Here is a 27,845-nt window from a genome sequence, read left to right as displayed (position 1 = left end):
TTTGGGTAAATATCCAGTAGTGTGATTACTGGATCATAAGTTCTATTTTTAACTTTTTGAGGAACCTCCATACTGTTTTCCACAGTGGCTGCACCAGTTTGCATTCCCACCAACAGTGCAAGAGGGTTCCTTTTTCTTTTTACAACCTTGTCAACACCTGTTGTTTCTTGTGTTGATTTTAGCCATTCTGATGGGTATGAGGTGATATTGCATTGTAGTTTTGATTTGCATTTCCTGATGACAAATGATGAGCACCTTTTCATACGAATGTTGGCCATCTGGATGTCTTCTTTAGAGAAATGTCTGCTCATGTCTTCTGCCCATTTTTTATTTGGATTATTTGTTATTTGGGTGTTGAGTTTTATAAGTTCTTTATATATTTTGGATACTAACCCTTTATTGGATATATCATTTGCAAATATCTTCTCCCATTCCATAGGTTCCCTTTTAGTTTTGTTGACTGTTTCCTTCATTGTGCAGAAGCTTTTTATTTTGATGTAGTCCCAGTGGTTTATTTTTGCTTTTGACCTATCTAGAACAAAGTTGCTACAGCTGATGTCAGAGAAATTACCGCCTGTGTTCTCTTCTAGGATTTTTTATGGTTGAGAGTGAACCTAGCTCTTTTTAAGAGTTTGTTATGAAGGAGAAAAGAAAAGTGGGGTGGAAGCTAGAGAAGGATACATGGTGGACAGTGTTTATGTAAGATTGGAGAAAGTACAGGATTTATATGAAGATAGAAATGATCCAGTAATAAAAGACAAATTGGTGTAATGGTGCATTTGCTGGGCTTTTTTTTCCAGGAGCTCGGGCTAAGGCAGCATACAAGAGAGCCAAGCTCTGTGTTCTGGGGCAGGGCTGCCAAGGGGGAAGACCCACATGCAAGAGAAACCACCTGAGTGCCGTGTGTCTGGTTCCAATGGATAGACAATTCTCCCTGATTCATACCTCCCCCAGCCAAGGGGGGGAAAAAAAGCCTGATTCAATAGTCTGCAAACATTCTTTTAGGTGGGGGGTTTAGCATTCATTCTGGAACACATAATACAGCAGTGTACAGAACACAACAATGTACTTTTAGTCAGTTTTTATACTTCTTGTTCTAATTCTGTTTGGAAAGCAGGGTTTGAGGCTTTTAGCTTTTGTAGTGGGAGTTTCTAGTCTAAGAGATGAGCATTGTTCAGTGGGCTGAAAGAAATTCATCTTCTGAAACACTGCTCTTCTTTGTGTTAGTAGCTGAACATCTATCTCTCTGTCCTTCGTGGTGGTGATTATCATGGCCCCATACTTTTTCTGCGTACAGATCTGACTCGCCTACTGGAGAATCAGAGTCATCACATTAGCCAAATTAGCACCATGCTGTGAGGGTGTTTTTAAGTCAATTTCAAGTAAAAAAATGAAGGTGCCTAAATCTGATCATGTTTGCAGGATATCAATATAAGACATAACTACTAAATATCCATGAAAGTAAATATTATCATAGGAAGGTCATACACACAGTTCTGTTTTCCACAAAAGTGGCAATGTAGACAGTTTGATTTAATTATTGCTTCTATCCTAAAGAACTGCAGCAGAAAAAGAAGCACTTACTGACAAGGACATAGTTTCTTTACTTTAGATTTCAGGTTAAATTTTGGGGAAACTGATGTGCTATCTGAATTGAAAGGGAGATATTTGCTCTTTGGTTAGGGGAGATCCAATTTTTAACTAAAAGTTCATGAATGTTTTCCTTGCTGGCAGTCACTTATTGCCACTGGGAAATTGTCCAGTTTCCCTGGGTGAAGGTGAAACAAAGAGAAACAAACTGAATCAGAAATAATGTTTTCTTAGCGTGGAAAGCTGTGAAAGTTGTTGGTAATTTTTTTCTGAGAAGGCTTGAAACCCATTCACTCTGTCAAACTAGCTTGACAAAATAGCAAAGTTAGCCACAAAAGAGAATTCAAAAATTCTAAATTAAGTGAGCCTTCCAGACTTCAAGTATATTAGAATAGTTCCACGTGGTTTTTTTGTGTCATTTTTTTTCCAGGCTAAACATTTAAAATTTAAAGTTTCAGCTACCAGTATTAGAGTCTTTAATGAGTAGGGGTTAGATGTTTACAAGGCTGTGTACAGTTGTTCTTTTGTGGTATGGAAACATACGGCTTCGTGTAAGAGTGCTGAATTACTGCCTATTATAATTTTATGCTTAATTAAGAAAAAATAGCTTTATTGTGAAATAGTTTCAGACTTACAGAAAAGTTATAAAAATAATAAAATTCCCAAATTCTGTTTACCCAGATTCCCCAAATGTTGATTGCATTTGCTTTACTCTTCTCCCTTCCTCTCCCTCTCCCCTCTTTATGTGTATGTGTGTGTGTATATATATATATATATTTTTTTTTTCCCTAGAACACTTGAGAGAAAGTTATAGATTTGACATTCCTTTACTATGAACTTCAGCCTTTTTCCTACAAGATCATTTTCTCACACAACCATAGTACAGTGGTCAAAACTAAGAAATTAACATTGATATAAGACTTATTGAATCTATACATTGTATTCAAGTTTTGCCAGTTGATCCACATTTAAAAAAAATTTTTTTTTTTAGATTTTATTTATTTATTTGACAGAGAGAGACACAGCGAGAGCAGGAACACAAGCAGGGGGAGAGGGAGAGGGAGAAGCAGGCTTCCTGCCGAGCAGGGATCCTCAATCCCGGGACCCTGGGATCACGACCTGAGCTAAAGGCAGACGCTTAATGACTGAGCCACCCAGGTGCGCCTAAAAAATTTTTTTAAAGATTTTATTTATTTGAGAGAGAGAGAGAGAGAGCCAGTGAGTAGGAGCAGGGGGAGGGGCAGAGGGAGAGGGAGAAACAGACTCCTTGCTGAGTGGGGAGCCTGACCCTGGGATCATGACATGAGTCAAAGTCAGCCACTTAACTGACTGAGCCACCCAGGGACCCCAACATTTTTTTTAAAGAATTTAAAAAGATACATATTTATTTATTTGTCAGAGAGAGAGAGAGAGAGCACACAAGCAGGGGGAGCAGCAGGCTCCCTGCTGAGCAAGGGGCCCGATGTGGGACTCATCCCAGGACCCTGGGATCATAACCTGAGCCAAAGGCAGACGCTTAACTGACTGAACCACCCAGGCATCCCTAAAGAATTTTTTTTTAAGATTTTATTTGAGGGAGAGCGAGAGAGAAAGAGCGAGCACAAGTGGGGGGAGGGGCAGAGGGAGAGGAACCCCTCCCCCACCTTGTGTGCTCTCTCTCTCTCTCTCTCTCTCTCTCTCAAATAAATAAATAAAATCTTAAAAATAATTTTAAGATAGGGGCGCCTGGGTAGCTCAGTCAGTTAAGCAGCTGACTCTTGATCTCAGCTCAGGTCTTGATCCTCAGGGTTGTGAGTTCAAGCCCCATGTTGGATTCCATGCTGGGCATGGAGTCTACTTAAAAAAATTTTTTTTTTAAATAAATGTTTAACAGTTTATTTTTGCTTGATTATAGCCTCCTTCACTGTGAGAACACTGCCGTGAGCCACTTCCTACACTCCTTAAGGAAGCTGCCTGTCAGAGGCTTCTATACAAGTAAGTAGCAATTAGAAGTGACGCTGGCCTCTCTGTGCTTCAGTTTGCTATCAGTACACTGGGATAAACAGCTCCTATTTCATGGGGTTGTTAGTAGAATTAAATGACCTTATATCTGTGGGGTGCTTAGAATGTCTGGCATGTAGTTATCCCTGGAGCACATCGTTTTTACTGGCTGCCTAGTTGTTGAATGACTACCATTTGGTGTCGGACATGTAAGTTGTTTCTAGGCTTTTTCTAGTATAGACATTTCTGTGGTAACACATCTTAGTGCAGCTTCAGGATAAATTTGTAGAGCTAGAATTGCGGGATCAAAAGATTTATGTATTTTACAAGTTGGTATTTAGGTCAGATTGCTCTTCAAAGAGGGTTGTTCCAGCTTACATGCATATGAGCAGGAGGTGCTCGTGAGTACATCAGTTCCCCACACCCTCACCAAAACTGTGGATTATGAACTTTGATTTTGTAAGCAGCCATTTGAACCTGTATGAAAATGTCTTGTCTTTATTATCTAGATATCCTTTTTTAAAAAAATTTTTTACTGTTATGTTAATCACCATACATTACATCATTAGTTTTTGATGTAGTGTTCCGTGATTCATTGTTTGTGCATAACACCCAGTGCTCCATGCAGAGCGTGCCCTCTTTAATACCCATCACCAGGCCAGCCCATCCTCCATCCCCCCTCCCCTATAGAACCCTCAGTTTGTTTTTCAGAGTCCATCGTCTTTCATGGTTCGTTTCCCCCTCCGATTGCCCCCCCTTCATTCTTCCTCTCCTGCTATCATCTTTTTTTTTTCTTAACATACATTGCATTATTTGTTTCAGAGGTACAGATCTGTGATTCAACAGTCTTGCACAATTCACAGCGCTCACCATAGCACATACCCTCCCCAATGTCTGTCACCCAGCCACCCCATCCCTCCCCCTCCCCCCCCCCCACTCCAACAACCCTCAGTTTGTTTCCTGAGATTAAGAATTCCTCATATCAGTGAGGTCATGTGATACATGTCTTTCTCTGTTTGACTTATTTTGCTCAGCATAACACCCTCCAGTTCCATCCACGTCGTTGCAAATGGCAAGATCTCATTCTTTTAGATGGCTGCATAATATTCCATTATATATATATACCACATCTTCTTTATCCATTCATCTGTCGATGGACATCTTGGCTCTTTCCACAGTTTGGCTATTGTGGACATTGCTGCTATAAACATCGGGGTGCACGTACCCTTTCGGATCCCTACATTTGTATCTTTGGGGTAAATACCCAGTAGTGCAATTGCTGGATCGTATGGTAGCTCTATTTTCAACTTTTTGAGGAACCTCCATACTGTTTTCCAGAGTGGTTGCACCAGCTTGCATTCCCACCAACAGTGTAGGAGGGTTCCCCTTTCTCCGCATCCCCACCAACATCTGTCGTTTCCTGACTTGTTAGTTTTAGCCATTCTGACTGGTGTGAGGTGGTATCTCATTGAGGTTTTGATTTGGATTTTCCTGATGCTGAGCCATGTTGAGCACTTTTTCATGTCTGTTGGCCATTTGGATGTCGTCTTTGGAAACATGTCTGTTCATGTCTTCTGCCCATTTCTTGATTGGATTCTTTGTTCTTTGGGTGTTGAGTTTGATAAGTTCTTTGTAGATTTTGGATACTAGCCTTTATCTGATATGTCATTTGCAAATATCTTCTCCCATTCTGTCGTTTGTCTTTTGGTTTTGTTGACTGTTTCTTTTGCTTTGCAAAAGCTTTTTATCTTGATGAAGTCCCAATAGTTCATTTTTGCCCTTGCTTCCCTTGCCTTTGGCGATGTTTCTAGGAAGAAGTTGCTGTGGCTGAGGTCGAAGAGGTTGCTGCCTGTGTTCTCCTTTAGGATTTTGATGGACTCCTGTCTCACATTGAGGTCTTTCAACCATTTGGAGTCTATTTTTGTGTGTGGTGTAAGGAAATGGTCCAGTTTCATTCTTCTGCATGTGGCTGTCCAATTTTCCCAACACCATTTGTTGAAGAGACTGTCTTTTTTCCATTGGACATTCTTTCCTGCTTTGTCGAAGATTAGTTGACCATAGAGTTGAGGGTCCATTTCTGGGCTCTCTATTCTCTTCCGTTGATCTATATGTCTGTTTTTGTGCCAGTACCATACTGTCTTGATGATGAGGGCTTTGTAATAGAGCTGGAAGTCCAGAATTGTGATGTCGCCAGCTTTGCTTTTCTTTTTCAACATTCCTCTGGCTATTCGGGGTCTTTTCTGGTTCCATACAAATTTTAGGATTATTTGTTCCATTTCTTTGAAAAAAGTTGATGGTATTTTGATGGATTGCATTGAATGTGTAGATTGCTCTAGGTAGCAGTGACATCTTCACAATATTTGTTCTTCCAATCCATGAGCATGGAACGTTTTTCCATTTCTTTGTGTCTTCCTCAATTTCTTTCATGAGTATTTTCTAGTTTTCTGAGTACAGATCCTTTGCGTCTTTGGTTGGATTTATTCCTAAGTATCTTATGGTTTTGGGTGCAATTGTAAATGGGATCGACTCCTTAATTTCTCTTTCTTCTGTCTTGTGGTTGGTGTATAGAAATGCCACTGATTTCTGTGCATTGATTTTATATCCTCCCACTTTACTGAATTCCTGTATGAGTTCTAGCAGTTTTGGGGTGGAGTCTTTTGGGTTTCCCACATAAAGTATCATATCATCTGCAAAGAGTGAGAGTTTGACTTCTTCTTTGCCGATTTGGATGCCTTTGATTTCTTTTTGTTGTCTGATTGCTGTGGCTAGGACTTCTAATACGGTGTTGAATAGCAGTGGTGATAGTGGACATCCCTGCTGCATTCCTGACCTTAGGGGGAAAGCTCTCAAGTTTTTCCCCATTGAGAATGATATTCACTGTGGGTTTTTCATAGATGGCTTTTATGATATTGAGGTATGTATCCTCTATCCCTATACTTTGAAGAGTTTTGATCAAGAAAGGATGCTATACTTTGTCAGATGCTTTTTCTGCATCTATTGAGAGGCTCATGTGATTCTTGTTCTTTCTTTTGTTAATGTATCATGTTGATTGATTTGCGGATGTTGAACCAACCTTGCAGCCCAGGGGTAAATCCCACTTGGTGGTGAATAATCCTTTTAATGTACTGTTGGATCCTATTGGCTAGTATTTTGGTGAGAATTTTTGCATCCATGTTCATCAAGGATATTGGTCTGTAATTCTCCTTTTTGATGGGGTCTTTGTCTGGTTTTGGGATCAAGGTAATGGTGGCCTCATAAAACGAGTTTGGAAGTTTTCCTTCCATTTCTATTTTTTGGAACAGTTTCAGAAGAATAGGTATTAATTCTTCTTTAAATGTTTGGTAGAATTCCCCTGGAAGCCATCTGGCCCTCGGCTTCTGTTTGTTGGGAGATTTTTGATGACTGCTTCAATTTCCTTAGTGGTTATAGGTCTGTTACGGTTTTCTATTTCTTCCTGGTTCAGTTTTGGTAGTTGATACATCTCTAGGAATGCATCCATTTCTTCCAGGTTATCTAATTTGCTGGCATAGAGTTGCTCATAATATGTTCTTATAATTGTTTGTATTTCTTTGGTGTTGGTCGTGATCTCTCCTCTTTCATTCATGATTTTGTTGATTTGGGTCATTTCTCTTTTCTTTTTGATAAGTCTGGCCAGGGGTTTATCAATCTTGTTAATTCTTTCAAAGAACCAGCTCCTAGTTTCGTTGATCTGTTCTACTGTTCTTTTAGTTTCTGTTTCATTGATTTCTGCTCTGATCGTTATTATTTCTCTTCTCCTGCTGGATTTAGGCTTTATTTGCTGTTTTTTCTCTAGCTCCTTTAGGTGTAGGGTTAGGCTGTGTATTTGAGACCTTTCTTGTTTCTTGAGAAAGGCTTGTATTGCTATATACTTTCGTCTTAGGACTGCCTTTGCTGCATCCCAAAGATTTTGAATAGTTGTGTTTTCATTTTCATTGGTTTCCAGGAATTTTTTTAATTCTTCTTTAATTTCCTGGTTGACCCACTCATTCTTTAGTAGGATGTTCTTTAGCTTCCATGTATTTGAGTTCTTTCCGACTTTCCTCTTGTGATTGAGTTCTAGTTTCAAAGCATTGTGGTCTGAAAATATGCAGGGAATGATCCCAGTCTTTTTTTTTTTTTTTTTTTAAAGATTTTATTTATTTTTTTGACAGAGAGAGACACAGCGAGAGAGGGAACACAAGCAGGGGGAGTGGGAGAGGGAGAAGCAGGCTTCCCGCTAACAGGGAGCCCGATGCGGGGCTCGATCCCAGGACCCTGGGATCATGACCTGAGCCGAAGGCAGACGCTTAACGACTGAGCCACCCAGGCGCCCCGATCCCAATCTTTTGGTACCGGTTGAGACCTGATTTGTGACCTAGGATGTGATCTATTCTGGAGAATGTTCCATGGGCACTAGAGAAGAATGTGTATTCCGTTGCTTTGGGATGGAATGTTCTGAATATGTCTGTGAAGTCCATTTGATCCAGTGTGTCATTTAAAGTCTTTATTTCCTTGTTGATCTTTTGCTTAGATGATCTGTCCATGTCAGTGAGGGGGGTGTTAAAGTCCCCGACTATTATTGTATTGTTGTCAATGTGTTTCTTTGCTTTTGTTATTAATTGCCTTATATAATTGGCTGCTCCCATGTTAGGGGCATAGATATTTACGATTGTTAGATCTTCTTGTTGGATAGACCCTTTAAGTAGGATATAGTATCCTTCCTCATCTCTTATTACAGTCTTTGGTTTAAAATCTATTTTGTCTGATATAAGGATTGCCACCCCAGCTTTCTTTGGTGTCCATTAGCATGGTAAATGGTTTTCCACCCCCTCACTTTCAATCTGGGGGTGTCTTTGGGTCTAAAATGAGTCTCTTGCAGACAGCATATTGATGGGACTTGTTTTTTAATCCAATCTGATAGCCCGTGTCTTTTGATTGGGGCATTTAGCCATTTACATTCAGGGTAACTATTGAAAGATATGAATTTAGCGCCATTGTATTGCCTGTAAGGTGACTGTTACTGTATATTGTCTGTGTTCCTTTCTGGTCTATGTTGCTTTTAGGCTCTCTCTTTGCTTAGAGGACCCCTTTCAATATTTCTTGTAGGGCTGGTTTCGTGTTTGCAAATTCCTTTAGTTTTTCTTTGTCCTGGAAGCTTTTTATCTCTCCTTCTATTTTCTTTTTTTTTTTTTTTTTAAAGATTTTATTTATTTATTTGAGAGAGAGAGAGAGAGCATGAGGGGGGGAGGGTCAGAGGGAGAAGCAGACTCCTCGCAGAGCAAGGAGCCCGATGCGGGACTCGATCCTGGGACTCCAGGATCATGACCTGAGCCGAAGGCAGTCGCTTAACCAACTGAGCCACCCAGGCGCCCTCTCTCCTTCTATTTTCAATGACAGCCTAGCTGGATATAGTATTCTTGGCTGCATATTTTTCTCATTTAGTGCTGTGAATATATCCTGCCAGTCCTTTCCCACAGGTCTCTGTGGATAGGTCTGTTGCCAATCTAATGTTTCTACCATTGTAGGTTACATATCTCTTCTCCTGAGCTGCTTTCAGGATTTTCTCTTTGTCTCTGAGACTCGTAAGTTTTACTATTAGATGTCGGGGTGTTGACCTATTTTTATTGATTTTGAGCGGGGTTCTCTGTGCCTCCTGGATTTTGATGCCTGTTTCCTTCCCCAAATTAGGGAAGTTCTCTGCTATAATTTGCTCCAATATACCTTATGCTCCTCTCTTCTTCTGGGATCCCAATTATTCTAATGTTGTTTCGTCTTATGGTATCGCTTATCTCTCGAATTCTGCCCTCTTGATCCAGTAGTTGTTTATCTCTCTTTTTCTCAGCTTCTTTATTTTCCATCATTTGGTCTTCTATCTCACTGATTCTCTCTTCTGCCTCATTTATCCTAGCAGTTAGCGCCCCCATTTTTGATTGCACCTCATTAATAGCCTTTTTGATTTCGACTTGGTTAGATTTTAGTTCTTTTATTTCTCCAGAGAGAGTTTCTCTAATAACTTCCATGCTTTTTTTCAAGCCCAGCTAGTATCTTTAAAATCATGATTCTGAACTCTAGGTCTGACATCGTACTAATGTCCGTATTGAGTAGGTCCCTGGCAGTCGGTACTGCCTCTTGTTCTTTTTGTTGAGGTGATTTTTTCCATCTTGTCATTTTGTCCAAAGGAGAATAGATGAATGAGAGAACAAAATGCTAACAGGGTAACAACGTCCCCAGAAAATATACTCTAAACAAATCAGAAAAGACCTGAAACCAGGGAAAAAGAAAGGGAAAGAATGAAAAAAGAAAAATAAAAAAAAAAGAAAAAGATAAAAACAAAGCAGAACAAAACAAAAAAAACAGAATATGATCAAATATGATCAGGCTGGTGCATAGATCAGTGCCACACACTAGATTTTGGGTGTATTTTGGTCTGTTAGAAGAAAGTGCCTCCCAAAATTTTAAAGAAAGAAAAATTTATATATGTACAAAAATAAGGGTTGATATGATGAAGGGATGGAATATGACTGTAAAGATGAAAATTATAAATTTTATAAAAGGAATTGATAAGTTGTTTGAAAAAAGAAAGAAGAGGATTTAAAAAAAAAAAAGGGAGAGAATATGATCAGGCAGGAGACTAGAACAAAGCCATACACTAGAGATTTAGGGTATATTTTGATCTGTTAGAAGAAACTGTATCTCAAAATTTTAAAGAGAGAACAACTTATATATATATGCCAAAAATAAGGGTAACTACTATGAAGGGATAGAATATGGCTCTAAAAATGTTTTTTTTTTTTTTTTAAAGATTTTATTTATTTGACAGAGAGAGACACAGCGAGAGAGGGAACACAAGCAGGGGAAGTGGGAGAGGGAGAAGCAGGCTTCCCGCTGAGCAGGGAGCCCGATGTGGGGCTCGAACCCAGGACCCTGGGATCATGACCTGAGCCGAAGGCAGGAACTTAACGACTGAGCCACCCAGGTGCCCCAAAAATGTTTTTTAAAAAAGGGGTTGATAAGATGTTGGTTGAAAAAGGGAAAAAGAAAAATTCAAAAAAAAAAAAAGTTAAAAAAAAATTAGCTTTGAAAGACTAAAGAATCATGGTAAAAAAAAGCCATGGATTCTATGTGCAGTATTCCCCTAGCGCTGGAGTTCTGCCGTTCTCATTGATCGGTAAACTTGGTCTTGGCTGGCTGGTCTTGCCGATCTTCTGGGGGAGGGGTCTGTTGCCGTGGTTCCCAAATGTCTTTGCCGGAGGCGGAATTGCCCCGCCCCTGCCCGGTTGGGGCTAAGTAATCTGCTCGGGTTTGCTCTCGGGAGCTTTTGTTCCCTGCAAGCTTTCCGTACAGCTTTGGAGGCCGAGAGTGAAAATGGCGGCCTCCCAGTCTCCGTCGCGGAGGAGCCGAGAACTCGGGGCCCCGCACCTCAGTGCGCCCCCAGAGAAAAGCCGTCAGTTACTCCCGTCTCCCCGGTCTCTGGCCGCACTCCGTGCTCACCCAGCCTGTGACCGAGCGTTTCTATCTCTGGCACCCGACCCCGTGTGGAGTCTCCAAACGCAGCGGATCCCTGCGGTGCGCTCCCGCGCCGCTCCTCCGGGGGGAGGAAGGGGAGTCTCCCCGGATCTGCCGCTTGTTGGGTCCCTGCTGGAGGAGCAGTGGCCCGACTGTGCCCCGGATCACGGTTTATGACAACCCCAAGCTGAGAGCCCGCGCCTCGGCTCCGTCTCTGCAGCCGGCTTCCCCGCTCCAATCCCTGGGAGCTCTGCCACACTCAGGCACCCCCGGTCTTCCTGTGACCCCGAGGGTCCTGAGACCACATTGTCCCGCGAGGGTTCCACCCCCCCGCTTAGCCACTGGAGTGACGTCCTTCAGCAGAACCGACTTATAAAAGTTCCGATTTTGTGCTCCGTGGCTCTATCACTTGCTAGAACGGCCGGTGATGGAGGCCCCCTCCCCCGCTGTCTATCCTCCCGAATATCGCCTCGGATTCACTTCTGCGCACGTCCTACTTTCCAGAAAGTGGTCGCTTTTCTGTTCAGAGAGTTTTCTGTTGAGTTCGTAGGTGTTCAGAATTGTTTGACCCCTGTCCAGCTGAATTCCTGGGACCAGACGAAATCCAGGTCTCCTACTCCTCCGCCATCTTGCTCCGCCCCTATCTAGATATCCTTTTTATTCGATTATACCAGAAGCCATTTTGAACTGTCCAGCGAAAGTACCTCAGGAATAAAACAGATTGGTTAATGAGAGTGAGAACGAAACGTTTACTCTGGTATTTAATAGCAGCACATCTGGGCGCTACTTAAGGACTTGCGAGCTGGAACACGTGGGAATCACATGAAGGAAAGAAGGGGAGCCTCAGAAATTGAGACATAATCTTGGATCTGCAGAGAAGCTGTGCTTTTATAAGGTGACAGGCCCAGCAGGGAGGTGGTCAATAGTGGAGGGCTGTCTCTACTTACTACTTCTTTTTGGAGAGGCAAAGTAAGCCTTTGAGAAGGCGAGACATGTAATCGAAGAAAGGGTAATGTGGCTGGCAGCATTCAGTAGAGCGTGACTAGTCAGTCTAGGATGGTGGCTCACTGCAATGAGGAGGGTACAACAGATCTCTTGTCACCAGGTATTTCAGAAAGAGGAAAAAAAAGTTGCTTTGTGGTCAGTCTTACTTGGTCAGAGGTAAAATATTTAGTTGTGAAGTAGTAATGGTTCATTAGGAATAATTAGAAGATGAAAGAGATTGATGACATCCATACTTGCTCATTAATAGAAGAAATAGCAACACCCAGAATGTGGTGGGGGGCTGGTGATTTCGGGAGCAGGGGGGTTTCCTCCCATTGGAAGTCAGAGGCAGTAAGAAGGGTATGCCCTGGTTTTGTATAGGATCCTGGGGAATGGGCGCCTGGGTGGCTCAGTTGGTTAAGTGACTGCCTTCGGCTCAGGTCATGGTCCCGGAGTCCTGGGATCGAGTCCCACATCGGGCTCCCGGCTCGGTGGGGAGCCTGCTTCTCCCTCTGACCCTCTCCCCTTTCATGCTGTTTCTCTCTCTCTCTCTCTCTCTCTCAAATAAATAAATAAATAAAATCTTTAAAAAAAAAAAAAAAAGGGTCCTGGGGATTCAGGTCTTGAGGTTTTGTTTTGATAACAGCATTTTTGAGATATAATCCACATACCATAAAATTCGTCTTTTAAAAGTGCAATTTAGTGGTTTTTAGTATATTCAGAATTGTGCAACCATCACCACTATTTGTTTTAGAACATTTTCATTCTTCCCCCCCTCCCCAAGCTAGTAACAACACTTGACTCATTAAACTATCACTCCCCATTTCTCCCTCCCCCCAGCCCCTGGCAACCACTAATCTACTTTATGTCTCTATAGTATGTTTCCTGTACTGTACGCTTCATGTGAATGAAATCCTACAATATGCGGCCTTTTGTGGCTGGCTTCTTTCACATCATGTTTTCAGGGTTCATGTTGTATCATGTGTCAGTACTTCATTCCTTTGTATCATCAAATAATATTCCATTGTATGGGCACACCACATTTTATTTATCCATTCCCCAGTTGATGGACATTTGGGTTGTTTCTAGTTTTTGGCTGCTATTGAACATTCTTGTATAAGTTTTTGTGTAGGTGTAGGTTCAATTTCTCTCAGAAATATCCCTAGTAGAATTGCTGGGTCATAATTGTAATTTTATGTATAACATTTTGAGGAACTGACAAACTGTTCTACAAAGTGGCTGGCCCATTTTGCAATCCCACCAGCAGTGTATGAGTGTTCTACTTTCTCTACATCCTTGCCAATACTTGTCTTTTTGATTGTAACCATCCTAGTGGGTATGAAGTGGTCCCTCACTGTGGTTTTGATTTGCATTTCCCTGATTGCTAATGATGTTGTATTGGTTTGCTGTGGCTGCTCTAACAAAGTACCACAGACTGAGTGGCTTAAGTAGTAGAAACGTACTCAGGTTGGAGACTAGAGGCCTGAGATCAAGGTGTCACAGGGCTGCTTCCTCCTGAGGGCTAGGAGGGAGAATCTGTTCCATGCCTCTGGTCTAGCTCCTAATGGTTTGCTGGCAATCTTTGGCTCATAGAAGCATCATCCTGATCTCTGCCTTCATCTGCACACAGCGTTCTCTTCATAAGCATGTCTGTCTCCAAATTTTCCCTTTTCATAAGGACACCAGTCATACCGGATTAGGGCCCACCACGATAACCATATTTTATCTTGTTTACTTTTTTTTTAAGACTTTATTTATTTATTTGACAGAGAGAGATAGCAAGAGCAGGAACACAAGCAGGGGGAGTGGGAGAGGGAGAAGCCGGCTTCCCGCTAGCAGGGAGCCTGATGTGGGACTTGATCCCAGGGACCTGAGCCGAAGGCAGATGCTTAACGACTGAGCCATCCAGGCACCCCTATCTTGTTGACTTCTCTAGAGACCCTATATCCAAGTAAGGTCACATTCTGGGTACTGAGAGCTAGGACTCAGCATGTGAATTCTGGGGGGACACAGTTCAGCCCATAATAGATGTTGAGCATCTTTTCACGTGCTTACTGGCCATTTGTATATCCTCTTTGGAGAAATGTCTGTTCAGGTCCTGTGTATATTTTTTAAAATGGGTTGTCTTTTTTATTACTGAATTGTAAGAGCTTATGGGAGTTTGCATTTGAGTATACTAGTGCCTAGTCAGAATTGGGTCTGGATTGTAAAAGTAAGGTCAGAGAGTCCTGGGTGAGAAATGGTGCCTGATTCCCAATCCTGGACCTGGCTGGTGGTAGCCAACCTGGCAACCTTGATCAGTTTCTTGACCTCTTTGTGATTCAGTCAGTGTTTTCGTCTTAAATTCTCTGGCTGTGGTGGCAGTTGAGGTGCATTGTAGTTTCATGGGAAAGCTGCTTGTCCCTTGGGTGCCTGGGTGGCTCAGTCGTTAAGCGTCTGCCTTCTGCTAGGGTCAGGATCCCGGGGTCCTGGGATTGAGCCCCGCATCGGGCTCCCTGCTCCGTGGAGAGTCTGCTTCTCCCTCTCCCTCTACTGCTTCCCCTGCTTGTTCTCTCTCTCTGTCCCTGTCAAATAAATAAAATCTAAAAAAAATTTTAAAAAATGTTTGTCCCTTACTTATTGGGAGAATTTGGAGACAGAAGGGTCTTAATAGTGACTTAAGGTTGCACCTGCCTATCAAAGATGCACTGATGTTTCCTGGACCTCGTTTTAGTGCTGTTTGCATGACTCATCCCTGTCCCTTCTCCTAATCTCAGAATTTTCCTGTTTTTTTGTTACAGATGCCAGAAGAGTCCACACTGCCCCTGCTCGAACCTTGTCTCTGCTGCGTCCCCTGCCCGTTCTGTTGGTGACAGGTGGCGGGTATGCGGGTTACCGGCAGTATGAGAAGTACAGGGAGCGAGAGCTGGAGAAGCTGGGGTTGGAGATCCCACCCAAACTTGCTGGTCACTGGGAGGTAGGACAAAGGTGGAACCACCTTGAGTTCTCATTTAGCACAACTGTCTGTCACTTTTTTAAATTGCCCCAAAATTGAAATGTTTGAAAAAATGAAATGTGCTTTTTTGGAGCTCATGTCTCCAGTGGGTTTTTGGCCAGCTACAGACATTGTGCCTTTGGCGTCATGCTGGGCTTCCTTTCTGCGTCCAGACCTACCCCTGGTCTCCCCAAGGCCTCTGAGAAGCAATTACCTGCTGTTGAAATCCTCAGAGTTCATGCCTCGTGTTGGGGCTGGCATCCTAGTCGTTCATGCCCTGCTCTGTCTGAGGATAAGCTGAAACGGTTGGACTTCTGTGATGTGGATAAGTTCTTACCAGGAACCAGACTGAAATAATCAAATTGCTTTGTTGTTATTGCTCAAAATGCTTCCCCCACAACAGGGCCACACAGTAGGGGCAGGCTTGGATGTTATTGAACCATGTGTGACGTACAATGAACTGTCTTATTCAGTTGTGCTCCAGTGGCCCAGGATGATACCTAACTCAGAGTAGACATTCAGTAAATGTTGAAATTGGAATATTAAGGTGTAAATTTAAAAAATGCCTTCTTTTCAGCCATAGTGTAACAGTTGAAGAATCTGAAATATCAATAGATCTCATAGCCTGGGCAAAAGGAGGGGGGAGGTGAAAGAGACTTTATGGAATTTGGAATGATGTGTTTGGGTTTCTTCATGAACCTCTCCGTATCAGTAATCCAGCTCAGCTGAATCCTGTGGCCAGGGCATGTCGGTCCTGAAGGCGAGTCCCAACCATGTCCCTCAGTAGCTGTGTGAACTTGAACATGTCACTTGCTGTCTGGTCCTCTGTGTGACTATGCTATAAATAGTATAAACAACTATAAGGCGGGTTGGATTGGAACCCATCTGAGATTCCTTCTAGCTCTAGCATAGTTGATCTAGGAATATTTGTTGGCATTGGCATTACATGCTACATTACAGGCTTCCTCCCAAAATCCTATTTTGAATTTTGGTTTTGACCCTCTTCCTCCAGTAGAATCCAGTGTAAAGATTTCATCTGATTTCCAACAGTCCTGTAAAACTGTGACTGGCCATACAGATCCAGATGTGGCTATTACCCTAAGAGATACTTTTTTAAAGATTTTATTTATTTATTTGACAGAGAGATAGCACAAGTAGGCAGAGAGGCAGGCAGAGGGGGAGGGAGAAGCAGGCTCTCCCCTGAGCAGGGAGCCCAACGCTGGGCTCAATCCCACCTGAGCCGAAGGCAGCCACTTAACTGACTGAGCCACCCAGCCGCCCCCAGATACCTTTTTGCTTGTCTATGTATACCTACCCTTTTTTTTGGCCTGTTCATACATCTTGGACTTTATAGTAACCTCAGACCAAGAAAGAAAAAAGGCTTTTTGTTTTCTGGTAGTATATGACAAAATCCTTTTGGTGAAGGATTATTGTGTAGTATGTGAGTCACACTTTTTAAAATTTGCTGTACTCTATTTCCCATGACATTGGTGGTTTCCTCTGTAAATATGCCTTTTCCTTTAGGCTAATAAAGTACTTGTTAGACTGTGATCATATATGACCCCACTCAAGTGTTAGACCCAAGGTGGCTTCTCTCTGACCCCACACATTTGCAGGCTGAGTCACCCCGTGACGAGTTCACATGCTTTCAGCAAATTCCCACCCATTTCAAAGGTCTTCCAATAGAACCTACATTTGGAAGAAATCTGTGACTTCCAAAATCATAAAAGACCAATGTCAGTAGTATTGTTTTAGCATTCACCATTTCTATAATTAGGATTACTGCCATGTAGGAGTCAATACCTGAAAGATGACCATTTGTAAAGAGGACAGGGTTGATTGGCTTATAAATTCTAGGGCCTAGACAGTGACAGAACACTGGATCGGAGTGGCCCAGCGCAGCGTGAAATCTGAAGCCCCTGTTGGTTAAGAGCTGGGTTTCAGTTAGATACTGTTCTTTTGGTTGAGTAAAATGGCCACAGGACTGCTGGATTTCCAGGCAGTATGCCAGCATTTCACTTTATGAAGGGGAAATGGTCTGGACTCCAGGTAGACATTGTAGGATTTCAGGAGAGGTAACAGGTCATGAGAAGGGAGAGTGCTGACTGGCAGTCGCAGACCAGATCCTAGTCCCTCCCCTGCCCCACCTAATCACTGTCATCTCATGAAAAATCATCTGGTCGCTCATCAGAATTGTTGGGGAGCTTTAAAAACTATGGATTCTGGGACACCTGGGTGGCTCAGTCGTTAAGCGTCTGCCTTCGGCTCAGGTCATGATTCCAGGGTCCTGGGATTGAGCCCCGCATCGGGCTCCCTGCTTCGCGGGAAGCCTGCTTCTCCTCGCACTTCCCCTGCTTGTGTTCCCTCTCTCTCTGTGTCTCTCTCTGTCAAATAAATAAAATCTCTTTAAAAAAACAAAACAAAAACTATGGATTCTTTGATTTCACCCCTGGAGATTTAGAAAGTTTGGGCAAGGCTCAAGATCTTTGTTTTTAAAAAGTCCCTTCAGTGATTCTGATGTTAAGCCAGATTTAGGAACCGTGGGCAGATGACTGTAAGGTTTCCTTCAGGGCTCTGATTTTAAGTGGCAAATGAAAACTTCTGCTGGTAATTTTGCTGGAATATAATCTCTTCATATCCCTGGGTCAAGTCTGGCATCTCTAGAGTTTGAAAGAGGACAGGCTGGTACTTATGCCGAGATGAGGCCCTGGGGCTCTTTAAGGAGTTATACCCATATCTTTCCTTTATTTCAATTTAAGCCCTTCCTTCCTTCCTCTCCTTCCTTCCTTCCTCCCTCCTTTTCTCCCTCCCTCCCTCCCTCCCTTCCTCCCCTCCTCCCTTCCTTGCTTTCCCTCCCCTCCCCCTTCCCTTCCCCCTTCACTTCCCTTCCCAACAGTATAGAAGAACTTCATAATCTCCAAAATCTGTTCCACCTCACTCACTGCAAGTTCCACTCGGGGATGTAGGGAGAGGGCACAGCTCTCGCAGAGGGGCACCGGGGAGGTGGGTGTCGGACATGGTGTAAGACTTGAGCTCAGCTACAGCACCTGGGCGAGTTGTTTCATCTTCCTGGGTTCTTTCTTTCTTTCTTTTTTTAAAGATTTTATTTATTTGAGAGTGAGAGAGAGATCATGAGTAGCGGGGAATAGGGAGACTGATGTGGGATTCGATTCCAGGACCCCAAGATCATGACCTGAGCTGAAAGCAGATGCTTAATTGACTGAGCCACCCGGGCACCCACTGGGTTCTGTTTTTATACATTTAAGAAAATGTTTCTAAGATCTTTGCCTGCTCTAAGAGTCATGTTCTTTTCATGGTAGGGAAAAAAGCTCATGCAGTTGGCTGAGTAGAAATGAAACCTATGTGTTTGCTTGATGGGATGAGGGGAATTCTGTAACTAGCAGCAAAGTTAGTAGCCAGTTGAGAGTGTTCAGAAGCATCCAGGTTCCCGCAGCTCTGATCTTTCTCTCTTTATGTATATATGGCATCACTTTCCCCAGTGGGGAAATAGCTTTGTCATTTATCTACTTATAAAGATTAAATGTTCATTTTTTAAAAATTAGAAAGCGTTACAAAATATGACAAAATAGTGGTGACCCAGGGTCCTACAGCGCACAGGAAACCACAGTTCGCATTTTGGGGAACTTGGCCCTTCCAGGCTTTTGGGTATTTAGGAATAAGTATTGTTAATTTTTATTTTAAATGAGATAGTTTTAAAATTTTTAAATAAAACACAATCATGTACAAATTCAAATACTAACGAAGGGTTTTACATATAAAGAGGTCTTCCACTCTCTGCTCCTTCTACTAATCCCATTTCCACTCTCCAGAAGCAGACAAGCATTTTTATTTATTTATTTATTTTTAAAATTTTATTTATTTATTTGACAGAGAGAGACACAGCGAGAGAGGGAACACAAGCAGGGGGAGTGGGGGAGGGAGAAGCAGGCTTCCTGCTGAGCAGGGAGCCCGATGCAGGGCTCAATCCCAGGACCCTGGGATCATGACCTGAGCCGAAGGCGGACGCTTAACGACTGAGCCACCCAGGCGCCCCTCAGACAAGCATTTTTAACATTAGTGTATCTTTGCAGAATGTCTCTACTTACATATTTTTTGGCTATTCAAAGGTGATTTAATTTTTTTCAGTTTTATTGAGAAATAATTGACATACATCGCTATGTAAGTTTAAGGTATCAAGCATGATGGTTTGATTTACATATATTGTGAAATGATTGCCAGAATAGTTTCAGCTAACATCCATCATCTCTGTAGATACAATTTTAAAAAAAGAAGAAAGGAGCAAAGAAAAATATTTTCTCCTGTGATGAGAACTCAGGATCACCTCGCTTTATTTTCCTGTGTGGTAGACAGCCATGCTAGCTACAGGAGTCATGTTGTACAGTCCATCCCTCGTACTTCTTTCTCTTATAACTGAAGTTTGTACTTTTTGACCTTCCAATTCCCTGTCTCCCCCCACTCCCTCGAGTCTGATCTCTTTTCCTCCGAGTTTTGTTTTTTCTTTCTTTTTTTTTTTACCTTTTATTTGGTTTTTTAGATTCCACATATAAATGAAATCATGCAGTATTTGTTTTTCTCTGACTTAATTCACTTAGCATAATGCCTTCAGGGTTCATCCATGTTCTTGCAAGTGTAGGATTTCCTCATTTTTTCTGGCTGAATAATAGTATTCTATTGTATGTATGTACGTATATACATATATACACACATTTGTTTATCTGTTGGACATTTAGGTTGTTTCCATGTCTTGGCCATTGTAAATAATGCTGCTGTGATGATTTAAGTTTTTTTTTTTTTTAAGATTTTTATTTGACAGAGAGAGAGAGCACAAGCAGGGGGAGCAGGAGAGGGAGAAGCAGGCTCCCCACTGAGCAGGGAGCCCAATGTGGGGCTCGATCCCAGGACCCTGGGATCATGACCTGAGTGGAAGGCAGGTTCTTAACTGACTGAGCCACCCAGGCGCCCTGATGATTTAATTTTTTGAGGTAACTTTACTGAGGTATTTCCATACAGTAAAACATACCCTTTTAAACAGTTCATTGTTGCTTTTTAATTTTATTTAATTTTTTTATTCTTAAATTTTTTTTAAAGATGTATTTGAGAAAGAGACAGAGCACGAGCAGGGGGAGGGGCAGAGGGAGAGGAAGAAGCAGACTTCCCGCTGAGCAGGGAGCGCAATGTGGGGCTCGATCCTGGGACTCTGGGATCATGATCTGAGCCAAAGGCAGACGTTTAACTGAACGAGCCACCCAGGTGCCCCTCGTTGTGTTGTTTTTTTTTTTAAAGATTTTATTTATTTATATGACAGAGAGAGACACAGCAAGAGAGGGAACACAAGCAGGGGGAGTGGGAGAGGGAGAAGCGAGCTTCCCGCGGAGCAGGGAGCCCAGTGCAGGGCTGAATCCCAGGACCCTGGGATCATGACCTGAGCCGAAGGCAGGTGCTTAACGACTGAGCCACCCAGGTGCCCCTCATTGTTGGTTTTTTAATTGAAATATAGTTGACATACAATATTATATTAGTTTCAGATGTACAGCATGCTTTGACATTTATGTACATTACAAAATGAGCACCTGATAAGTTACCATCTGTCACCATACAAAATTATTACATTATTGACTGTGTTCCCTAGGCTGTACTTTACATCCCCATGACTTACTTATTTTATTATTGGAAGTTTGTACCTCTTAATTCCCTTCACCTATTGCACCTATCCCCCAAGTTCCCTATCCTCTGGCAACCACCATTTTGTTCTCTGTATTTATAAGTCTGTTTCTGTTGTTTTTTAAATTTTTTTTAAGATTTTGAGAGAGAGAGAACGAGAGTGCACGCGTGCACAAGTGGGGGAGGGGGAGAGGGAGAGGGACAAGCCGACTTCCTGCTGAGCCAGGAGCCGGGTGCGGGACTTGATCCCAGGACCCCGAGTTCATAACCTGAGCCGAAGTCAGATGTTCAACCGACTGAGCCACCCAAGTGCCACAGTCTGTTTCTGTTTTGCTTTCTTCTGTTTTTTAGATTCTACATATAAGTGAAATCGTACAGTATTTGTCTTTATTTCACTTAGCATGGTACCTTGCATGTGCATCCATGTTGTCACAAATGGCAAGGTTTCATTCTTTTTTGTGGCTGAATAAGATTTCACTGTGTGTTTACACTACATCTTCTTTATCTGTTCATTTATCTGTGGACACTTAGGTGTTCCTATGGAAGCCATATCTTGGTTATTGTAAATACTGCTGCAGTGAACATAGGGGTGCGTGTATCTTTTTGAATTAGTATTTTTGTTTTCTTCAGATAAATACCCAGGAGTGTAATTGCTGGGTTGTATGGCAGTTCTATTTTTAATTATTTGAGGAATCCTCAGACTTATTTCCACAGTGACTGCACCAATTTACATTTCCACCAGTAGTGCATGAGGGTTCCCTTTTTTCCACATCCTTGCCAATACTTATTATTTCTTATCTTTCTGATACTAGCCATTCTGACAGGTGTGAGGTAATGCCGAGTTGTGGTTTTGATTTGCATGTCCCTGATGGTTAATGGTGTTAATTTCTGCCCATTTTTTAATTGATTTTTTGGGTGTTGAGTTGTAAGAATTCTTTATGTATTTTGGATATTAACCCCTTATCAGATGTATCATTTGCAAATATCTTCTCCCATTCAGTAGGTTGCCTTTTCTTTTGATGGTTTCCTTTGCTATGCAAAAGCTTTTTAGTTTGATGTAATCCCAATTGTTTAATTTTGCTTTTTGTTGCCCTGGCCTGAGGAGACTGATTCAAAAAAATATTGCCAAGATCAACATCTAAGAGTTTATGCCTGTGTTTTCTTTTAGGAGTTTATGGCTTCAGGTCTTACCTTTAGGACTTTAATTCATTTTGAGTTTAATTTTGTATACGGTGTGATCAAGTGGACTGATTTCATTCTTTTGCATATGGCTGTGTAGTTTTCCGAGCACTATTTAAAGAGATGGTCTTTTCTCCATTATATATTCTTTCTTCCTTTTATTGTAGATGAATCGACTGTGTAAGTGTGGGTTTATTTCTGGACTCTATTCTGTTCCATTCATTTATATGTCAGTTTATTGGGGCTTTTTAATAAATATATATACCTGTGCAATCACTACCACACTCAAGATAGGGAACATGTGCCTCTTTGTAGTCAGTATCCAGCCATGCTTCCAAGGCAATCACTGATCTGCTTTCTGTCACTATGAATTAGATTTGTCTTTTAAGAAATTTTAATGAATGGGATATACTCTTGTTTATGTGGTTTATTTCACAGCATGAAGTGGAGATCCATCCATGTTATTGTATTTATGGGATTTCATTCCTTTTTATTGCTGACTAGTACCTTACTGGGTGGATATAGCCCAAATTATTTTTAATTCTTCTTCTTTTGGTGGACATTTGGGTTGTTTGCAGCTTTTGACTATTTGTGTATGTCTTTATACGGGCTTTTTTTTTTTCATTTCCCTTGTGTAAATACCTAAAAGCACAATTATTTGGTCATAGGTAGGTGTATATTTAACTTCATAAGAAACTACAAAACGATTTTTAATAACTTTGTATTCCCATTAGCAATATATGAGAATTTCTGTGATTTTGCTAAATTCACTTATTCTGGGAGCTTTTTGGTAGAGATTTTCATTGTAGATTTACTACTTTTCATTTTAGAAGTTCCATTTTAGAAGTGGTTCTTTTTTATGTCTTCTCTTTCTCTCATTAGGCTCATTTTCCTACAAGTCCTGGAGCATATTGTGCTTGTTTATATAGCTGTCTCAATTTCCAAATTTCATCATCCTCCGTTGTTTCTGGGTCTCCTTCTGTTGACGATTTTTCCCCCTTCCTGGTTGTTCCTTCTTCACATGTTTAGTGATTTTGATTCAGTGCTATACATTGTGAGCTTTACTTCGTTGAATGCCGTATTTTGTTGTTTTCCATCAAACACTGATAGATTTTATTCTAGTAGGCAGTTAACGTTATTTGTGGATCACTTTGATCCGTTTAGGCTTGTTTTGATGCTTTGTTAGGATAAATTTACAATAGCCTTTACTGTGGACTAGTGTAGCCCTACAGCTGTACTAAACTATGACCCTTCTGGGCAGTCTCCTAAATGCTGGGAGTATTCAGTGAGTACTTTCCATCTAGCTGGTTGAAATGCCAATGTCTCCTGTCCTGTGTGAGCTCTGGGAATTGTTTAGCTTACAGCTCTCTGATCATTCTTTGTGAGTCTCATGGAATTTAACCCTAGATACACATGGCTTGTTCCTCAGCCAAGCCAGAGACTCCACAGAACCCCTCTGTAGATTTATGGAGCTCTTGTCCTTTGTTTTTTTTTTTTTAAAGATTTTATTTATTTGAGAGAGAGAGAGCACAAGCAGGGGAAGCAGCAGGGAGAAGCAGGCTCCCCACGGAGCAAGGAGCCCGATGTGGGGCTCGATCCCAGGACCCCAGGATCATGACCTGAGCTGAAGGGAGACGCTTAACCAACGAGCCACCCAGGTGCCCCTTATGGACTTCTCTGCATAGCTCCTTCCTTTCTGGTTCTCCACCTTAGAGAACCTAGCTCTTTATTGACGTAGTCACTTGGTTTCATTACAAATAAGCAGAACTCATTTCAGCAGAGACACTTGGAGGGGTTTGTTTTTATCCTTAAAGGGTTCTAGAACCAATTCCAATGTGTGTGCTTGTGGGGTGCGGGGTTGTGTTTCACTACACCAACAAGCAGTGCTCTTGATACCAACCGGGTGTCCTACAATTTAACTCACTTCTGACATGGCCTGCCCAGAGATCGCATCAGATTTTACAAGTTAAGGGCTAAAGTCCTACAAGACTGTCGTCATTCCCCCCCTTCAGATGCCATCAAAAGTTGTCACTTGTGTCTCTGACTGACTGGCTATCGATTGGAGGTTCCAACCACCCCCTCTTTGAGTTACAGGTTAAGAACTCAGTCCTACAAGACTGACTCCCTAACTCCCTTCAGATGCCAGTCGCAAGTCCAGGTGCTTCTGATAGAATGGCTGTAAATCACAGGTTTCCACAACCTTCTTCTTAGGTTCAGCTAATTTGCTAAAGCAGCTCACAGGGCTCAGAGAAACATTTTACTTGCTAGATTACAGTTTATTACAAAGGATATTAAAGGATACCAATCAACAGCCAGATAAAGAGATACCTAGGTTGAGGTCCCGAACAAAGGAACTTCTGTTCTCATGGAGTTTGGGGCTGTGCACAGTGGCACATAGAAGCCTTCTGGTTCCCCAGCCTGGAAGCACTCTGAACCCCATCTTTTGGGGTTTTTATGGAGGCTTCATTACACAGGCATGAGTGATTAATTAAACCATTGGTCAATGGTAATTGATTCATCCTCCAGTCCCTCTCCTCTCCCCCCCCCCGCCCAACCTCAGGTCAGGGGGTGGGACTGAAAATTCCCCCTCTTCTTTTGTGGTCGGTTCCCTATCCTTACAGGATTTCCAAAAGTCACCTCATTAACATAAATCCAGTAGTGATGGAAAGGGAGTTGTTATGAATAACAAGACACCCATTTCACCTTTATGGCTGTAAAGTGATTGTAGGAGCTGAGGACAAAAGACCACACAGTATAACAAAAGATGCTCCCATTTGTCACTCAGGAAATTCCAAGGGTTTTGGGAGCTGTGAGCCAGGAACCACGACCAATTATTTATGAGAAATATGTTTTGCTCAAATGAATGAACAAATACATATTTTTGACAAAATAATGACTGCTTATAGAAGCTGTCACCACCCTTTAGGAGGCTCTCGTGCCCCTTTGCTGCAGTGATAAGGCACTGGCTGTCCTGCCCCTGTGCTTTGAGTTCAGCCAGAGCCCCATTCCATCCCTATGCTGCAGCCATCCAGCACGCCCTTTACTTGTGTTACCCGTGATTTCGTTTTCCTCACTGGCTGAGAGAAGTTTTGGGAGGAAGGGAGAGGTCAGAGGTCACATTAACATGAAACTGATGATCCATAATCTCTGGGGACTGCAGCTCGAGGAGAGGGCCGTGGAGATCACCCTTTCTTTTTTTTTTTTTTTTTAAAGATTTTATTTATTTATTTATTTGAGACAGAGAGAATGAGAGAGAGAGAGAGAGCACATGAGAGGGGGGAGGGTCAGAGGGAGAAGCAGGCTCCCCGCCGAGCAGGGAGCCTGATGCGGGACTCGATCCAGGGACTCCAGGATCATGACCTGAGCCGAAGGCAGTCGCTTAACCAACTGAGCCACCCAGGCGCCCGAGATCACCCTTTCTCACCTTGCTTCTGTTGTGCACTGTGTGTCCTCATAGCCTCTACCGTGTGTGTGTGTGTGTGTGTGTGTGTGTGTGTGTGTCTGTCTGTCTGTCTGTCTGTCTGTCTTTGTGTTGGTACATGTGCTCTCCCCAAACCTCTCTGGCATCTTTCCCTTCTCCTCACCTTCTCCTGAGTCATTTTGCTGTTTTTTCTGACTAATGGCACCCTCTTTTCCTCTCCTCACAGAAACCATTACAAAATATTATGGTGTTCTGTGCTTACCCACAGTCTTGGTCTCTTCATTCTCTCTTTTTTTTTTTTTTTTTTTTTTTTCTTATAATAAACTGGACTGTCTCAGCTCAGCCTGCCATAACAAAATACCATGGACTGGAGTGGTTTAAACAGTAGAAATTTACTCTCTCACCGTTTTGGGTGCTGGGAAGTCTGAGATCAGGGTGGTAGCATGGTCAGGTTCTGATGAGAGCCCTCTTCATGGCTTGTAGACTGTGTCCTCACGTGCCACAGAGAGAGAACAAGCTCTCCTGTGTGTCTTCTTTTAAGGGCACTAATCGAATCAGAAGGGCTCTGACCTCATGACCTAATTATCTCCCAGAGGCCCCACCTCCAGATGCCTTCACTCTGAGAGTTAGGACTTCAACATATGAATTTGGGTGGGAGACAAACATAAAATTTACCATTTTAACCACTTCTAAGTGTACACAGTTCACTGGTATTAAGTACATTCATAATATGTTTCCATTACCTCTGTCTATTTCTAGAACTTTTTCATTGTCCCAAACAGAAACTTTGTACTCACTAAACAATACTGCTGTTTTTTTCTCCTGCCCCCAGCCTCCACAGCCCTTAGTCACCACCGTTTCTGTCTCTGTGAATTTGCCTATTCTAGGTACTTCATATAAGTGGAATCATACAACATTTGCCCTATATTTTTCAAGAGATATCGTGTTGTAGCATCTATCGGAATTTCATTTCTTTTTAAGGTTGAATAATTTTCCATTGTATGGATGAATACTACATTTTGTTTATCCATTCATCTGTTGATAGATAGTGGGTTGTTTCCACTGGGTTGTTGGCTATTGTGAATAGTGCTGCTCTGAACACTGGGTATACAATTACCTGCTTGAGTCATTGCTCTCAGCTATTTTGGGTATATACCTAGGAGTAGAATTGCTGAATCATATGGTAATAAGTGTTCAACTTTTATTTTTATTTTTTTTAAGGATTTTATTTATTCATGAGAGAGAGAGAGAGAGGCAGAGGGAGAAGTAGGCTCCCAAGCAGCAAGGAGCCTGATGCGGCACTCGATCCCAGGACCCTGGGATCATGACCTGAGCCAGAGGGAGACGCTTAACCATCTGAGCCACCCAGGCACCCAAGTTTTTAACTTTCAGAGGGATTGCCAAACTTTCCCACAGTGGCCGTACCGTTTTACATTTCCACTAGCAGTGCAGGAGGATTCCAGTTTCTCCACATCCTCACCAACACTTACTTTTGATGATAGTTATTTTAATGGCTGTGAGGTGGAATCTCAGTGTTGTTTTGATTTGCATTCCCTAATGATTAATGATGTACATCTTTTTCATGTGCTTATTGACTATTTATATAGCTTCTTTGTTTTTTGTTTTTTTTATTAAAGATTTTATTTATTTATTTGACAGAGAGAGAGAGAGCGAGCGAGAGCAGGAACACAAGCAGGGGGAGTGGGAGAGGGAGAAGCAGGCTTCCTGCCGAGCAGGGAGCCCGATGTGGGCGGGACTCGATCCCAGGACCCTGGGATCATGACCTGAGCGGAAGGCAGACACTTAACGACTGAGCCACCCAGGCGCCCTATAGCTTCTTTGAAGAAATGTTTGTTTATTCAAGTCCTTTGCTCATTTTTACATTGGGTGGTTTGTTTTTTGTTGTTGAGTTATAGGAGTTCTTTGTATATTCTGGATATTAGACCCTTACCAGATATATGTATCTGCAGATATTTTCTCCTGTAGATTGTATGTTCACTCTTTTTTTTTTTTTTTAAAGATTTTATTTATTTATTCATTAGAGACAGAGAGAGAGAGGCAGAGGGAGAAGCAGGCTCCCAAGGAGCAGGGAGCCCGATGCGGGACTCAATCCCAGGACCCTGAGATCATGACCTGAGCCGAAGGCAGACGCTTAACCATCTGAGCCACTCAGGCGCCCGTATGTTCACTCTCTTAATAGTATGTTTTGATAGACAAAAGTTTTTAATTTTGATGAAGTTTATTTTTACATTTATTGCCTTTGTTTTTGGTGTCCTATCCAAGAAGTCATTGCTGAATCCAATATTATGAAGATTTTTTTCCTGTTTTCTTCTAAGAAAAATTTTAGGTCTTATGTTTAGGTTTTTGCTACATTTTGAGTTAAGGTGTTTTTTAATGGTGTAAGGTAAAGGTCCACCTTCATTCTTTTGCATGTGGTTATCAGTTTTCTCAGCACCATTTGTTGGAAAGACTGTCCTTTTCCCGTTGGATGGCCATGGTACCCTCGTGGAAATCTATCTCCTATTTTAT

The 27,845-nt window shown here is 42.1% G+C and overlaps 1 protein-coding gene across 3 annotated transcripts in view; it reads left to right on the top strand.

Moving 5' to 3' along the window:
- The window catches only part of PISD (phosphatidylserine decarboxylase), a 50,592-nt gene that overhangs the window by 6,662 nt on the left and 16,085 nt on the right, over positions 1-27,845 (top strand). For 2 of the 3 annotated variants that reach the window (XM_032395194.1, XM_032395195.1), the window contains exons 2-3: positions 3,485-3,564; positions 14,841-15,016. In XM_032395194.1, coding sequence (XP_032251085.1) covers positions 3,485-3,564; positions 14,841-15,016 — 256 coding nt within the window. Of the gene's footprint in view, positions 1-3,484; positions 3,565-14,840; positions 15,017-27,845 lie in introns of those variants that run through there. The other variant, XM_032395193.1, reaches the window with a different exon arrangement.

Source organism: Phoca vitulina, unplaced genomic scaffold, assembly GCF_004348235.1.
Source record: "Phoca vitulina isolate PV1807 unplaced genomic scaffold, GSC_HSeal_1.0 scaffold82, whole genome shotgun sequence".
NCBI lineage: Eukaryota > Metazoa > Chordata > Mammalia > Carnivora > Phocidae > Phoca > Phoca vitulina.
The sequence above is the reverse complement of the archived record's forward strand: the minus strand, read 5'-3'. Positions and strand labels throughout refer to the sequence as shown.